Below are 16475 nucleotides of genomic sequence, written 5' to 3' on the forward strand. Positions count from 1 at the left end.
CTCTTTTTTTGACGCTGAAAAATAGGACTCAAAAAATAAAATACAATATAGCTATAAATATGGCTCATAATAATAAAGCTTATAATAGTATATGTCATGTTTTTAAGCTGACACTAAAAGTGCATGGTGATTGTAGTTTATTTCCTTAGTACCAAGTAATTCAATTAATTGCTGTAATTCACAATGATAATTATTCAACAAATAATCAAATCAATTTAAGTGACATAACACAAATTCAGGAACTGCAATTTGCTTCAGGGAGCTTTACAATCACACACAGCAACATCCTCTGTCCTTAGACTCGCAATGAAAAACGTTTAAATACAAGAGCCAGAGAGGATAAATCCATCTTCCAGGATGGACATCTATGCAGTAGATGACATTTCTACGTAGTATTAGAATATTATAACGAACTCTCATGCAAGTTTTCAATATCTCACATTTACAAAATTGAAACTAATGGCGCTTTTCCATTATACAGTTGTCGCACAACTCGGTTTGGTATTGGTTTGGTTTGAATCAAACCAAATGACTCTCATGACTCTTCCAGTCACGACACTCTCTGACCAGCACTGGCCGACAGTCTGTCGATGTCACATTTTAGTATCAGCTCAGCTCGCTTAGAACCTCGCCAGAGCAGGTACCAAAAAAACACTAGATACCAGGTACTATGTATGATGGAAAAGCAAAAAATAGGTGAGTCGAGCCATGCCAGAACTGCATAATGGAAATATGCCAAAATGGGAGATATTGCATGACATTTTCTTATACTTTCGCTGCAGTCCTTACTTGGAGCTGAGGCATCGTCGGAGGGAGTATGAGGCTCCTCCTCCACAGGTACGGGAACATTCACTCCATGATCCCCAGGCATCCCACTGGGTGTCCCTGTCTTCCTCTGATCTCGCTGTCCGAGAGCTCTGCACACGAGAGGGAGAGACATGACATCAGGGACGCATTGGAAGCAAACAGTGCATGTGTGTGAAGCCTGTCCAGTTTTACTCATTTGTGTTCACTTCGCGGCAGCTGAAGTTAAGATAAAACCCTCAGCACAGTGACGCACGCACATCTGTAGAGCACTGGACATCGCTTGACTCGGTTACTATGAACTGCCATGTTGGCAGCCTAAGATGCAGCATAAATTAATGGGACCAGTTTTGAATTCAGCCTGTCAGGCCCACTTTAAATCCACTGAGATGAGCCTGTCTCCAACTGTTTTTGGCACATCTATCCACCATCTTCACTTTTATGATGAAAATGGCCAGCAACGAGACAAGTTGTGTGACATATTGCCTGATATATATGTTGTCTCATACATCTAAAGGGGGTAAACAGCGTTATTTCCTGCCAGAGGGCATTGTATGTGACATCAGCTACCAGATCTCTATGTGCAAAACATGTTTAAAACAAATGTACAATAACCAGCTTAAACACATAACATGAAGAAATTCAGGCTTGAAACACTTTGATGACAACACACGAAAAGTAACACTGTTGGTAGGAGTCTGCACTGAATTCCTCACAACTGCTGAAAACAAAACTGGAGTGTATGTGACACAGGATGAGACGCATGGTGAAGAGGAAATAATCAAAAGCTCTTTTTTACTTTTTACCCTTAGCACATATTTCAGTTGTCGGGAGTCATGCTGTGTAATTATGAAACCTTAGTCCCAGATTAAGGTTTCAGTCTCACGTGTGTGTGTGTCTCTGTTGATTGCATCATACAGTATCTGGCAGGAGACACATGGCTATAACTGTGGAGCCCAAAATCAATATTAAGGGAAGATTATTTTTTTTTAGACTGGAGGGTCAATGTGGGTCTCAGATGTAAAGCAACAGCCAAAAAAAGATCCTCTCCAACACCCTATCTCTCTCTCATCTTCTGGATTTTTATACATTTGGAGCAGATTGAACTGGTCAGAATCACCTTGCTCGAATGAAGAGGTTTATTTGTAAAGGTTGGCACTGTCATGTGGTGTGGATCATCTACAGTGGGGCAGCATGTGAGTTATGTTTATTTATCTTGGTTCTTACTCAGCAGCCTCACTCTCCTCGGTGCCCTTTGAAGAACTGATTGAATAAAGTGAGAGAGCTGAGTGTTTAAATACCAGGCAAAGTGAGAAGAAGAACTGATGGCTGTTGCGAGCAAAGAAAGTGCACATGCCAACATTTAAAAAGCCAAACAAATTCCAGTGTCCACCCCCTTTAAGTCCAAATTGAGTTTAATGGGTCTTCCTTGGGTCATGCCGCACCCCTACATAAAATTTCATGGAAATTGGTTAAGTCCTTTTTTTGAGTAAGCCTGCGAAGAGACAGACAGACGGCACCGAAAACATAAATATCTTGGGGCAGAGGTGATTAAAATGAGAAGAGAGTTTGGTGGAGAAGGTATTCTCCTCCAAAGCTGCCAGTGGGAAAATAGTTGCAGGGAAATGTGGTTCTGTACCTGCATGTGAAATGGATGAAAACCTGGAAAATGAAAAAAAAAAAAGTTAACTTGGAGCTAATACTGGGGAAAAAAATCATCCACCTCCTACGCAGCAGGAATGTGCTCAGTGAGCCGGAGGTTCAAACACATTCAGTAAATTAATCTGCTATTCTGTGCCGTTTTCAAAGCAGTGGATTTGGAAATGATCATTTGCCACAATAACTGGACCATTTCGGCTGCACTCCTGGTTCTTCAGAGTCGTGGGTGAATATGAATTGCTTAAGTGCAGTTTTGTTGAGCACTTCCACCGTGAAGCGAGATTTTGACAAAAATCCTATACATCCTGCAAACTGGGAAGGAAATCTGAGGCACAAACTCAGTTTCTCTGGACACAGTGAACAGCAGAGGTACTGTGAAAACTCCACCTGCTTGAAAAAGATTTAACCACACTGCACTGAAGGTCCAGCTTGCCTTTGAGACTCAGAGGGAAACATCTTGGTTTGCCAAGTTGTTCTGACCTCTTTGGCCCCTCTAAGGCATTGCGCTCAGTCTACAAAGATGAATGAGGGTAGAGGAAAGCAGATACAAGATAATAGCACTACACTGATTATTTTCTTTGGGTCATGATAGCAAAAACACCCATGCGATACGCGCTGATTCACCCTGTTAAAAGTGTACAGGGACTGATATGAATGCCTGTCAGTGCTGATGATGCGTGAGGAACAGCAGTGGGGAACAGCAGGACGTTAACATCCTGCCAGTGGAGCGTACCGCCAAACATATCGACAAACGGCACAACTTTCTGCAGGGGCCAACTATTTCTGTGTTTGGATCTACGATAAATAAATACAGGCAGTCAGTTCTCTGTGCAGCCGGATAGACCTTCACCTAAATTCTCCTATTGAAAAGCAACTGGTGAAAATGTTGCATTCAATTATAGCTGTGTGTTGCAAAGCCAAGAGGGCCAGAGATATAACAAAGAGAAAGAGGATGGGAAGAAGATGAAGGGATAGTGATGAAGAGGTTGATTGATTGATGACGATGCCATTTCTTGGTGAAAGCAACAAAAGGCTCCAACTAGTCAGAGGATTGTCCTGCTGGGATTTGGATTTTGTAATCCAATAAGCCTCAGATAACAGCAAGATCTCAGACCAAGAGTGTCATATGCTGCTGCTCTGTCACGTCCCTAGATGTGGCTTTACAGACACAAATGGTATCTTTCCATATCTAAAACACACCAGGTTTTGCATTTGGATGCTTTTCATGATTTCAGACATGGAATGGTACCTTGCATGTCAGTCAGGCGACGCCGAGGGACGTAACAGAGCTGCGGTATATGAGAAGGTTGCAAATAACACCATAGACTGGCTTCAAGTTGCAAAAGTAACTCCCTTTGTGAAGCCTCCAGATTTGAGATTTGACCAGTGTCATGTCAGCTTTCAGTTTCAAAGAAATACTCTCTAACCAATCACCTATCGGAGGACACTAGCGTCTATTACACTGTTGTTGAATATCATTTTCAAAGCTGACAGCATGTTCTATTGAAAAAGACCTGATACTGGCCATTGTGACAATTCACGGTAGATACCTGTGGTATTGCCTACAAGTGACTAACTACTACTTCCATCCCACTTCCAAACCGCAAAACTATGTCCATTTTTTACATACGGTCTATTATAGCCACTAGGGGGCTTCCTAATCGTCCATCACTACACATCCCACCAATCCCGCTCTGATCGTTTACACATCATGCAGAGAGCAGACGACTCACCAAGCCACCTCACATTCCTCCATTTACACAAAAAGCGATGTATATTTAGACTAATTGATTCACTGGCTCTGTTACGATGAGAAAAACACATGACCACAAGGGAACTATGGCTGTCACCCATCCTGTGTTTTCAAATCAACTGGAAGAGAGGAAATGAGAATACGGAGAATACGGTATTAGAACACCGACCTCCACATTACATGTTATTCTGATGGACAGATTCTATTTAAGTCACCTGTCAGCGGGACTGAGGCGCAGGACATTTTCCTTGAAGATGGAAAACTCCTCGACAGGGAAAAAAGAAACCTGACTCTGGTGCCTTCTTTTGCAGACTGAGTCAATATACACACGATGGCCTTTTCAGTCGGCAAGACATATGATATTTGCACATCTGCTGAATCTCTTGTCGTCCGTTCCCCACAGCGTTGCACGGCGCTGGACTTTACTCACTGTCATGCAGAGAGGCCGTCATTGCTAAGTCACAGGGAGTCCTTGGGAGCACTTGTGTGTGACAAAGTCAAACTATTTTGTTCAGCAAAAACACACAGGATACACATGGTGGAACTTCAGCACATGCAAGACAGGTCACATGAAGACACGTCATAGAATACATAGTTCATTTATGCATAAGGTTTACAGGAGCAAAATGCAAAAAAAAGGACATTACCAGGATAAGAAGAGCCATCACCACTAACTTGCGAGGTGAAAAATCTTGCTCCATGCCTTTTCAAATGTGTGAGACAATCACTCCCAATTCTGCCTGATTGTTGTGTTGCTATGATGAGTTTCCTGATGTGTGATGTGCTCCTCTCTGGGTCACTCAGTGTGTCCTGTCTGCTGGTCCTCTCCTCTCTGAATGGCTCCCGTTCTTCCTCAGGAGTAATTTGGAGAAGAAGAGGGAGGGATGGAGGGAGGGAGGAGGGCTGGGAGAGTGTGTGATGTGTAAACGTGGGGGGAGTAATCCAGGGTATCCGAGCCCCACGAGTCCTCAGGTCTGGCACACTGGCCAATCAATAAATGGGCCTCAGTCAAGCACGCTAGTTCAAACATGGAGTTGGGCCAGCTGCAACTTCACAAGTGTGTGTTTGTGTGTGTGTGAGAGAGAGAGAGTGTGTGTGTGTCAGGCAGTCAAAGAGTGGGAATAATGGCAGACAGACAACTGTAAACCAATTTTCTTCCTCTCTTTGATTTTTTCCATTTATTCTCTTAATATCTCAAATTTCTGTCTCTCATATTCCACATTTCTTTTATTTTTTTTCCGCCCTGCTTGCCATTCCCTCCTTCTCTATCACTCCTGATCATGCCGCTGTTTCTCATTTCTTTTTAGCTCTGGCTTTTCTCTTGTCTGACTTTTTTTCTGTTTTGGAAATACTGAAAAAAAAAAAAAAAAACTCAAGTCACATTGTGGTATCTTTAGAAAATAAATTCCAAGCATGCACAGCAATCTTGACACAAAACACCAGGACTGTGTATTGGTAAGAATCTGTCAACAACAAAACATATACTGATACCTTATTTTTTTCAGGAAATACTCTCAGAAAAACAACAGTGTTATATGTATAATACATAGTTTTATGAGAGAAGTGGAAGAAATTGACAAGAGCCTGCTGCCAACCAGTGATCAGAAGCTCAAATACGTCACTGAACTACAAGAATATTTGAGATATACAAATACAGCGAAATCTCACACCATTAAATATTGCCATTTATTAGTGTATCAATAGTCTCTTATTTCTCTACCAAACCCACGATATAACAAACCTTTTCAGTTCTGGTTATTTTTTCGATTACTTTATGCCTTAAAGGTCTACTTCAATAGATCCTTTCATAACATCTGGCACTTAAAGCCAGTGCACATTTGCACAGTGGAGTTGAGGGTAACAAGCCAGGTGTCCCCTGGAGGGACAATTCCACTGGTTACAGAGGGAAAACAATTGTTCCGATGGACAGCTCTGAGTAGCTTTTCATTTTGAACTTCATAAATGGCAAGACGCAAAAACAAGAGGCTGAAGGATAGAGCTGAAAAAAAGAAGAAGAAGCAGCACAGTCCAAGTTAATGCCAACTTCACTGGTCCCCCTCCAACCCACTTGATGTGTCTCGCAAGGTAGCAGGCTATCATTCAGGCATTCAACCCCAACATTCCAAAGACAATAAAACCTCTGTGCCCTTCAAATCAAGCCTTCAAAATACACCTCCCAATCAAACACCGAATCAAAAACCACAAATTGCTATCAATTAAGGCTGCAAGGAATGTGCTGCACTCCAGAGCAAACAGTCAGCAACCTTAATCACAACATGGTAGAGGTTGTGCACTTAACCAGTACACACACACACACACACACACACACAGTTCTTCTACCTAGGTTGTTCACAGCAAAGCTGCTTTGGAGATTAAACTTTGATGACAGTCTCCAGTTTGACTTGGATTGTGGGAAATACACACACACACACATACATTGTTGTACAGCATTCACAGTGAGGACATGAATAGACATAATGCATTCCCCTTGCTTACCCATAACATAATTAAATACCTTACCTTAACCCTTAACTAAAACCTAATTCTAACCCAATCTTAACCCATAAACAGCCATGTTAAGGTGTGAGGACCCAACAAATTGTCCACACTTTCACAAAATGTCCTCACTTCCTGTGGTTTATGCTTTTTTTCTTTGTGAAGTGAAGGTTTCAATGGCGTTACATTGATTTTTATTCATTTCCTGGAGAGTTTGGACCTAAGCCTAACTTCAACCTCACCCCTAACCTCATGTCTTTACCATCCATCCATTTTCTACTGCTTTATCTTCCACAGGAGGGTGACACAGGGCGATAGGCCGGGTACACCCTGGACAGTTCGCCACTCCATCGCAGGGCCACATATAGGGACAAAAAAAAAAAAAAAACACTCACACCTACGATCAATTTAGAGTGACAGATTTACCTAATCCCTGTATTGCATGTTTTTGGACTGTGGGAGGAAGCCAGAGAACCCATGCACACACGGGAATGCGAACATGCAAACTCCATGCAGAAAGACCCTTGTTCCAACCAGGGCTCAAACCTGGGTCTTCTTGCTGCAAAGGTAATAGTGCTCACCACTGCATCAACCATGAGGCCCATGTCTTTACATTAAAATGTAATAATTTATGTTATGACGACAAGTCCCCATGTGTGTGTAGATTTAGGTCCCCATAACATGAGTAATATCTGGAACACACACAGGTGTGAGCAGGGAGGGTTGCGGCTCTGCACATTTTAACACACACCATGCACCCTTAATCCATCACCCTCTGATATTTGATGTGAGGAGAAATCCTTCTCATATTTATAAATGTGACTACAGAAAATAAACCATGGGCAAGGCTGATGTGCCCGAAGTTTAAAACCAAACACCCAAGGAGGAAATTAATGTGTATGACTGACACTGACTTGGAGCCAATTCTCTACCACAACATTGATGGAGGCGTCTCCTCACGGTTCAAACAATAATCCTTGGATGATGAGGTGAGAAGAAAATTAGAATGCATTGTTGTTTTATACAAGAGGTAGATGGGGATATCGGGTCACATCAGGGAGATGGTTATGGGAAGTGATTGTCCACAGAAAAATATATAAAAGGATAGCTTTATCACCACTTTAATCTCACTGCAATGCCTTTGCCATCCAATTTGATAACACTGTATTGACCAATCAATAGAATATTAAGTGCAATTAAGTGTATATACTACACTACCTAACGAAGACCTAACGATAATTTGTTCTACATCTATTACCTCAAGGTAATAGCAACCTAAAGGCTCCAACCTAAAGGGTTCTTGGTGGAACCCTTTTAAAAATCCTTCCATTCAGGAGAGGGGTTTTAAAGGGTTCTCTGGATCAAAATGGTTCTCACTGGAACCATTAGTGTTACCAAGAACCCTTGAAAACCCATTTCTTCGGGGAAAAGGGTTTTTCAGAAGCAAATGGTTCCAGGTAGAACCTCAGCCCTTGTAGAAGGACCCTTTCGGAACCCTTATTTCTAAGAGTGTACCACATGATCCTCCGCAGGGCCAATCCCAGCTGACATAGGGTGAAAAGCAGGGTAAACTCTGGACAGGTTGCCAGTCCATCACAAGGTCAATTCACATTGGCAAACAATCATTTATTCATACGGTAAAAAACACCTTTTCTTCAAAATAAGTCTGGCCAAATGGGGATTTGTTTAGGTTTAAAAGTTGATGAATTAGGTTTTTTTCCTGACAATCATTTTAGTTTGTTCAGTCTGGACCAAAGTAGTACGAGCACTGTCAGCCAAAGAGCCATGATGTGAACTTAACACTACTTTAAATTACAAATGCAGCCTCACATTCTTCTACTGAGCAAAACATCACGAGGCAATTAAAAGGGATCAATTCTTCCAAGGGTTCCTGTTGAGGTGATTTATTTATATAGGGTGAGGTTGCTCTCTAAACGAGCAATCAACAGCGTTGCTCGCGTATTAGACCTCGCAAAAACATGTTTCAGTCCAAAGTGAAACCTAATATGAAGAGAGATCAGCCCTCAACTCAAAAAAAACACAATGTAGAAAGCTGTGTCACAAGTTGACATTACCACACTCAAATTGCTTGTAATTTCAACAAAATGAGTCGCTGATCCTTCTAATGCAAGTTAGATTTTCATGCTTTCACTTGACATAATAATGAAAAACCACAATATCCTTGTAAGTTTTGCAAAACACACCAACTATCATCACTTGCTTTGGGATAATGTGACACTAGAGAAATTGTCTGATGCAAAACATTAATGTACAGTAAAAAATGCTTTCTGGGTCATTAAAGTAGGTTTTCCAAGCAGCAGAAGCTTAACTGAATCTTCCCTCAGCCCCTCTGTGGCAGAATCGGGGGGTCAAATTAAAAGATTGCAGTATTATGAGGTGGTGACCTGACATAACAAGCCCCAGGTTCTCAGAAAAAGAGACAAGAGAAGCTAAGGTTACCAGGCAATGACATTAAGTTACACTTAGAGCCCAAACCCTTGGCTCCCAGGAGAAGACTTAAACGATTCAGGCGGGATCATGGTAGCCTCCCACTGCCTCTGCAAACGACGCATGTGCTGCAGGCATGATTTACACCAAAGCCATTGTTTAAAAAGCTTTCTGGGCCACAATATAAAATGTTTTACCAGGACAGGGATTTTACGACCTGCAGCTGAAAATCAACCACACTTCCCAGTCCCGCCAATACCCGAAGATTAAAATAAAGATGTAATTCCCGGACAATAAGCTAAAGTCAATTTAAGCCAGATGGGAGGTGAACTGCATCAGGTATGTACTTTAAAAAAAAAAAACACTCCCTACATATTTTTTCTACATTTTTTCTTTCATCAGAAATGATTAAAATGTCCTTCTTTTCATCTCTTATTTTACACACAACCCCACGAGTCATGATTGCAATTATTCATTTTTATTGATATACAGGGCTTGGCCACATGGATTATTGAGTCCTGTAAGGAATAGCAAAATTTGGTTCGAGTATTTGGTGGTAATCTGAAGATGACAGATTTACAGAGCTATAAACACACCTTCCGAGGATACTGTATCATGGCTGGGGTGGGACAAAGAACATAAAAACATAAAAAATGTGCTCCGGGGAAAGACAAACGCCAGCTCGGTCTCTTAACAGACCCATCTCCGCTGGCATGGACTCCGCTAGACCTTGTGATTGTAACTCCCCGAACGGTTCTGCGGAGGAAGACATTTGTTCTGCCTGGATGTTTGGCCCCAGAACTTTGTTCAGCATGAATGAAAACAAATGATTTGTTTCCCAGGACGGCAGGCGCATATCAAGGTCAGCGTGCACAGACACAAAACATCTAGTGTTATGTTCATAATGCATTTATTTAATAAATTAATGAATAAAATGTATTTTTTTTAAAAAGCGAGCTAGATGGATAGAAACTCTTACTGTATCCCCTTAAATATGCCATCGACCACAATCTGATTCCACCAATGAGAGCCTTTTATGCAGCCCGGAGCAGAGGATGAATGGGGCGGGTAAATAAGAATCAACAGTGACATTTATAGCTTCCTGAGACTGCGTTCGTTCACTCTCAGCGCGGGGCTTTTCCCATTAGCACATCCAGGAAAGCTCATAGGTTTGAGCAGGATACTGCTGAGCGCACAGGCTAACTCCATCAAGGTCCCATGACACCACACACACACACACACACACACACACATGCCTCTCTCTTTAACCCAGCCACGGCCACTGTGGCGTTTTAAAAAGGCTATGACAGGTGGGGATGGGCATAAATTAGCTGTGTGAAGCCGCCAAGGTGGGCTGGAAGGAAACAGGGAGCGTGGGACCCGCATTCAGATCTGAGCAGACGCCGAGGACCTCGGTTTATTTATGGACTCGTAGCCAGCATCAGGCTTGACTGATCACCTGTGCTCCAAGATAGAGACCATTATTCCCATATCATCTGGATATCATAGTTTTTTAACAGTTTACATAGTGAATTTTTCTGACAAAAGTAGACACAAATGAAACTCGCAGATTTAACAACTGGATTACTTTCCCCTGAATAAACCAAATATGGCAAACAGAGAAATTGTGCTGTGGGCAGATGAGAATGTCTGTCAGGTGACTGTAAGCAAGACCCCAAGTGGTGAGAAAATCTAAACTCTTGATTGAATTCTTGGTATTTGAATTTTACATCCAGCTCTCAATATATTTTCTTTGTAAAATTCAATTCAATTCAAAACAATTAATCATATAACTGAATATCATCAATTATATTGATCATCGATTCATCGGATATGGTTTTTATATTCTAGATTTATTTTGTCCATGTAACAAATAAATCATTAAAACTGATTCATTTTGTTGCTTGGAAAAAAAGAGGATATTTCCTCATCATCTTCAACATCAAATCAACATTTTCTGACAGTTCAGTCAACAGAATCAATTGTGAAAATAATCAGCCCTATAAAAGGACAGACAAGTGACCACATAGGACACCAGTACTCAATGATTCAAGGACACGGGAGTTTTTGGGTGGCAGTGACTGCATCATATACCTCCTCTCCATCTTGTCCTGTGAAACTGCACAGAAGACATCACTGCTCCATCTGGAGCTGTTCACGTTTGACACGCACCCTGGCCCTTGTCAACCCCCTTTTCCCCCTAAACTCCTTCCTGTCTGAGTGACTAATTTGCTTTGCTTTCCTCGTTCATTGCAAAATAAATGACTCTGAAAGTTACATGCATGCTGCTCCACCACTTTGTGTGTTTTTGCGAATGAAAAGGATAGATAATATTATGTAATAATTTTTTTCCTGCTGTCTTATGTGTGGCTAGATTTGGGAATCAGGGATTATCTAAGTTTGACTAAAACATGTTAAAACTCTGAATTTGGCAGCACTGACTGAATATTTCTGCCTCTGTGACGGCAATTAACCAAATCCGTCCTTCATTCAGAAGTTTGATAGCTCAATCCTCTCCTTAATTCACTCAGAGACCGTTAGGATCTGTTTTTCTTGATGAACGCAAACCCAGGCCTTCTTGTTCCTGGGGCAGTCTGGGGAATGTTGAGTTATGATGGAAAAAAAAATATTAATAACTCAGTCATTTACTGTAATCAACATGATGAAACCAAATATTTTTGGCTGCAACAGCCTCCGTCAGGATTGCACAACTGTAAATATGACATCTGTGATCGTGACAGGATCCCCAGCAGCTTATGAAAGACCACTCGCCGGGAGAAATGGAAGTCATTAGAGCCAAACATTAATGAAATAACTCATACACTTGGAAAACACTGCACATACCTAAAACAAACAGTTAATTCACGTAAAGGAGACGCGGACTCGTGACTTGAGAGTTGAAACAAACTAAGGTCAGAGCTGTGAAGCAGATCTTCTTGGACTACAGACACGAAACAGGCTCCCTTGTTAACCTTGTTCATAATTGCAAAAACCGAGACACAACAGTTGGACAGCACATCTTCCAACACAGACACCAAGCAGCAACTACAATTAAAATGGCATCTGGTTTGTCTCAGCACCTTATTAAGCATGATGTGTGTGTGTGTGTGTGTGTGTGTGTGTGTGTGTGTGTGTGTGTGTGTGTGTGTGTGTGTGTGTGTGTGTGTGTGTGTGTGTGTGTGTGTGTGTGTGTGTGTGTGTGTGTGTGTATGTGTGGACTATTTATGCTCAAAGCGAGCCGAAGCTTTTCAAACTAGAAAAAGAAGTGTCTGATCCCCCATATGTGCGGCGCACAGCTAAGGTTTCAGTTTTTAGCTCCAAAATTGAGTCACATCAGCGCCATGTGTTTTTCATTGCTGGAAATGTATTGTGTGTTGTTTTTGGCTCCGAGACGATCAGAGAAGGTGATAGTAATATGATAAAGGTGGTCAAAGGAGGCTTTAACCCTCGGAGCGTCCTCTGAAATCTGACTTTTTTTTTCTCCGTTCTCGGTTAAATAATGATGCAATAACAAGGAGAGCGAAGGGGCGTGCATACTTCAGTTCCCTGTTATGACCTGTATCTGACCTACAAATATGGAAGTGATTCAAGGAAATATAGATGACACCTCCAGCACATTGTTCCAATCCCCTTTGACAAACACACATATTCACTGAATCCTTTACACACACAGAGAATTAAATCTTCAGCTAAATACTTCTTGAGCAATTATTCATTCTTTGCTGATGACTAGTATGTTGGCTTTTACTATAGTTCAAAAATGTTGGATTTCCTCATCAAACTAGTCCATTTTTTCCTGATCACTGCCCTCAAACAGAGATAAAATACTTAAAATATTACTATCATTATTATTATTTGAAAAAAATTGGGTAAATATTTGCTCAAATATTAAAGGTGCATTATGTAATAAATCTAAAGCAACTGGCCATTAAATCCTCCTTATATGTCACAGAGACTCAGGAATAATGTTCATATAACAAACTGAACTCACCAACAACAACAGTACAGACAAAATATTTGCATAAAAAAAAATCATTTGCAGACTGCAAATCATGTTTATGTTTTGAAATCATGTTTTGGCATTTAGCGCCACCTACCGCCGTCCACCAATCACTGCAGTCAGTAGAGTCTCAGTTGCCGAGCAACCACGGGTTTCCAGTTACGTCAGAAAAACGAAACCTAAAAGACCTTGGTATTTTGAATTTGAATGTAGTAACCGTTTTTGGCCACATTCTTACATATGGCGCCTTTAAATTATATCTTGACATAATTCCAAGTAGTTGGGGGGAAGATTTGAAATTGGAGGTTGAATAAAGTGAAGACCAAAATGATGGCTTTGTTAATGCCCATGTGTAGTTAATACACATTCACACACTATGAGACACACCCTTTGGATTTGGCCTTGATTCCGGCTGTAAAAGTGGTGCCAAAAAAGATCAACATCTTAATGGCTCTCGTTTGATTCAATATAGAATACATGACATAAGCTCTTACATAATATATCCCTCTCGGTGTGGCGCTTGCCACGGTGCCGCGAGTGATGACAGCTCTGTCAGGCAGTCGGCCTTCAACACGTTAACTGCACTTTGTCCTGCATCGCCCACGTTCAGATAGAGGAAGCAGAGTCGGTCAGGGCTGCCATGGTGCAGCCTGCGCTATCAAGCATTCCTCACCCATATGCTTCTGTAATCAGCTGAGAAACAACAGAGCGTGCAAACCACTCAGCAAAAGAAAAGACAATCAAGTCGCAAAGACAAAAACCCAAATGGCAAAAAAGGCTTGCACTGACTGACGCGCGTCTATTTAATCCACTTTGTTTTCACACTGTAATTCCATCAAGTCCTCTTTTGTCTTTTCCATCTCTTGTGCTTGAAATTTAGAGGACAGCGTTGCAGTTCGGCTTGTCTTGAGCTATTGAGCAGATCACAAATCTATACGGAAAAAAAAAGAGCTCTCGTGCATGTGCCTGCCCCACTTTTCCAAAATCACTGGCTGACTGAATACAGAGCAGTCACTGGTAGGCCAACAAGGAAATGGCAGTCCAGGGGACACACTGTATATTGTGGACAGCCTCAAGATAAAAATGCCCATTGTTCTCTTTTAAATTCCCGTCTGACCTTTGCCTGACATAGAAGAGGCGCTTTAAAGCATATGTGGAAAAAATGTCGACCACAAAAGAAAATGGCTGACATCGCCGCTTTGGATGTACTGATAATTTGGCATTTTTCTACGACTACTACTCGTCCCACGGAGTGCCAGGATCAGACTACATGGTATGTTTGTCTTTCACGATAGTCACCATGTCAGATTATCAGTCAAAGTAGCACAGGTTATTGCCATGACGGGGGGCGGGGGACTGACAATATTTATGGCTGTATGCCCGTGTCAGAGCACTCTGTTATCCTATTGGTCAAAGTCCAGGAGCATGTCATAGGAGATGTCAGACGAGGCAGCAAAGTAGGAAAAATGGACGCCGAATCTCTGTCATACAATTATGTTAAACTCCACGTCCGTTTCATCGTTTCCGTTTACGTTCATAAACTGGTCCAACACTGGAAATGTGTCAGTCGTGACCAAAACTCTTTGGCCTGAATTTGTCTCGTCTGATCCCGGCATTATTGGAGATCCTGGAAATACTGTTTCGAGCAGGCACAATTTTGAAAATACACAATTCAAAAGTACAAGCCCCTTTCTTCAGACTTCCCTCTCAAGCGAGGCATCCAGAACTACCAAGGTAGAGAAAAACTGATCAGATGGGCCAACACGATGGTCAGAATGAAGCTGGACCCTCTGGTGACAGTGGCAGAGAGAAGAACGTTCAACAAACTGCAGCCAGAGGAGAACACAGACGCCTCAACAACAGGCTGCTCCTCCCAAAGGGTTAGGACCGACAGACTGGGGGACTCTTTTGTCCCCAGTGTCATCAAACTGTGTAAACTCCTCATTGGGGGGGAAGTGGGGGGAACAAAACGAACAGAACTGTCCATAATCACAATTCACAAAATGTGTAAGAACCACAAACAAAATTCACACAAATGGCATCACTTTGCAGCCTTCTCTGGGCTTTCAGTTGTCACAACTGTTCAAATCAGACTACAAGACTAACAAGAGTGTTGCAACAAGTTCTACGATTTTACAGCTTCAAATAAATCATTAAAAACAATACATTTGGTTGGTGGACACTTGATGAACATCATCATTTCAAGCTGATCAACACACCAAACAACTAATCAATTAGTAATTGACGGATTAGTCAATTATCAAAATAATGCAGCCCAAAATAATATAATTATGATGAAGCACGCACTCTCTGTATGTGGAAAGAAAAGACTAATAAACAGAGATGAGGAAATGTTGTGTTGTGTTGTGTTGTGTGCGTGTGTGTGTGTGAAAGCTCCCTTGCCATGCACACCATCAATCCTTGAAGTCACACTTTGGAAAAAAAAAGCCAGTTTATATTGCAAAACCCATGCTTTGGGCTATGTTCCTTCATAGTGCTTTTGACATGTGGAAATGACATCATGTTTCTCTTTCACAGTTTACCAAACAAAAATCATGCGGCGCACGACTGTGGAAAGAAACCTCACATGTCCGAGTGTCGAGTTGCTTTTTCGGTGATGGAGAGGGAGAGGAAAGATCTGGATGTGTGGCTGCAGAGTGACTGCACAGGAAGAGAGCTGCAAAGGATCAATGCAACCCCCCATCCCAACTTGGTCCCACATAAAAAAAAATCCCTCTACCCTGTTTTCCCTGGAGCTTTCGGTCTCACAGCTGTCTAAACATGCTACTGTAGTGAACTCCCTACCAGCGAGGAGGTGTTTGCACTGTTACACAGCAGCTCTGCAAGGACAGCAGGAGAGGTTTTAAAAAAAGTCCCTTTGTTGACCCAGATTTTGTTTTTCACAAACATAAATCACAAACAAAACAGCACGTCAACCAACAGCCCATAAAGTAATACATTCCACCATTGTGGACCTTATTGTCCACCATTTGTAAATAAAAATAGGAGTCCTTTAACAGGGTCTATTGTTGTGAACAAAAACACACACAAATCACACAATTATATTAGTAATACAAACATAATCAACAACTAAGACATATATGAATTAAAAGAATATTTTAAAGGTCTACCATTTCATTTCAACATTTTAAACACAAGTTAAAGCTCAACATTTGTTGTGCTATGACTGTGTTCAACAAGATCCATATTTTTACCCTTAAGGGCTGTAAATCACCTAGAAACACCTGAGGTTCTTTATTTTTGTAGCCTACAGCTCAAGAGCAGCATCTTGTGTCTGAGAGACTAAACTACAAG

General features: G+C 41.6%; 1 protein-coding gene across 1 annotated transcript in view; it reads right to left on the reverse strand.

Annotated features, from left to right (window-relative positions):
* LOC310939431 (ADAMTS-like protein 1) overlaps nucleotides 1-16475 on the reverse strand; it is a gene marked incomplete at its 3' end in the record, with an annotated part of 97757 nt that overhangs the window by 29585 nt on the left and 51697 nt on the right. Inside the window, exon 3 of the mRNA XM_083904186.1 lies at nucleotides 790-917. Coding sequence (XP_083760312.1) covers nucleotides 790-917 — 128 coding nt within the window. The remainder of the gene's footprint in view (nucleotides 1-789; nucleotides 918-16475) is intronic.

This window comes from Microchirus variegatus, assembly GCF_963457635.1.
Source record: "Microchirus variegatus genome assembly, chromosome: 2".
In the NCBI taxonomy this organism is placed as follows: Eukaryota; Metazoa; Chordata; class Actinopteri; order Pleuronectiformes; family Soleidae; genus Microchirus; species Microchirus variegatus.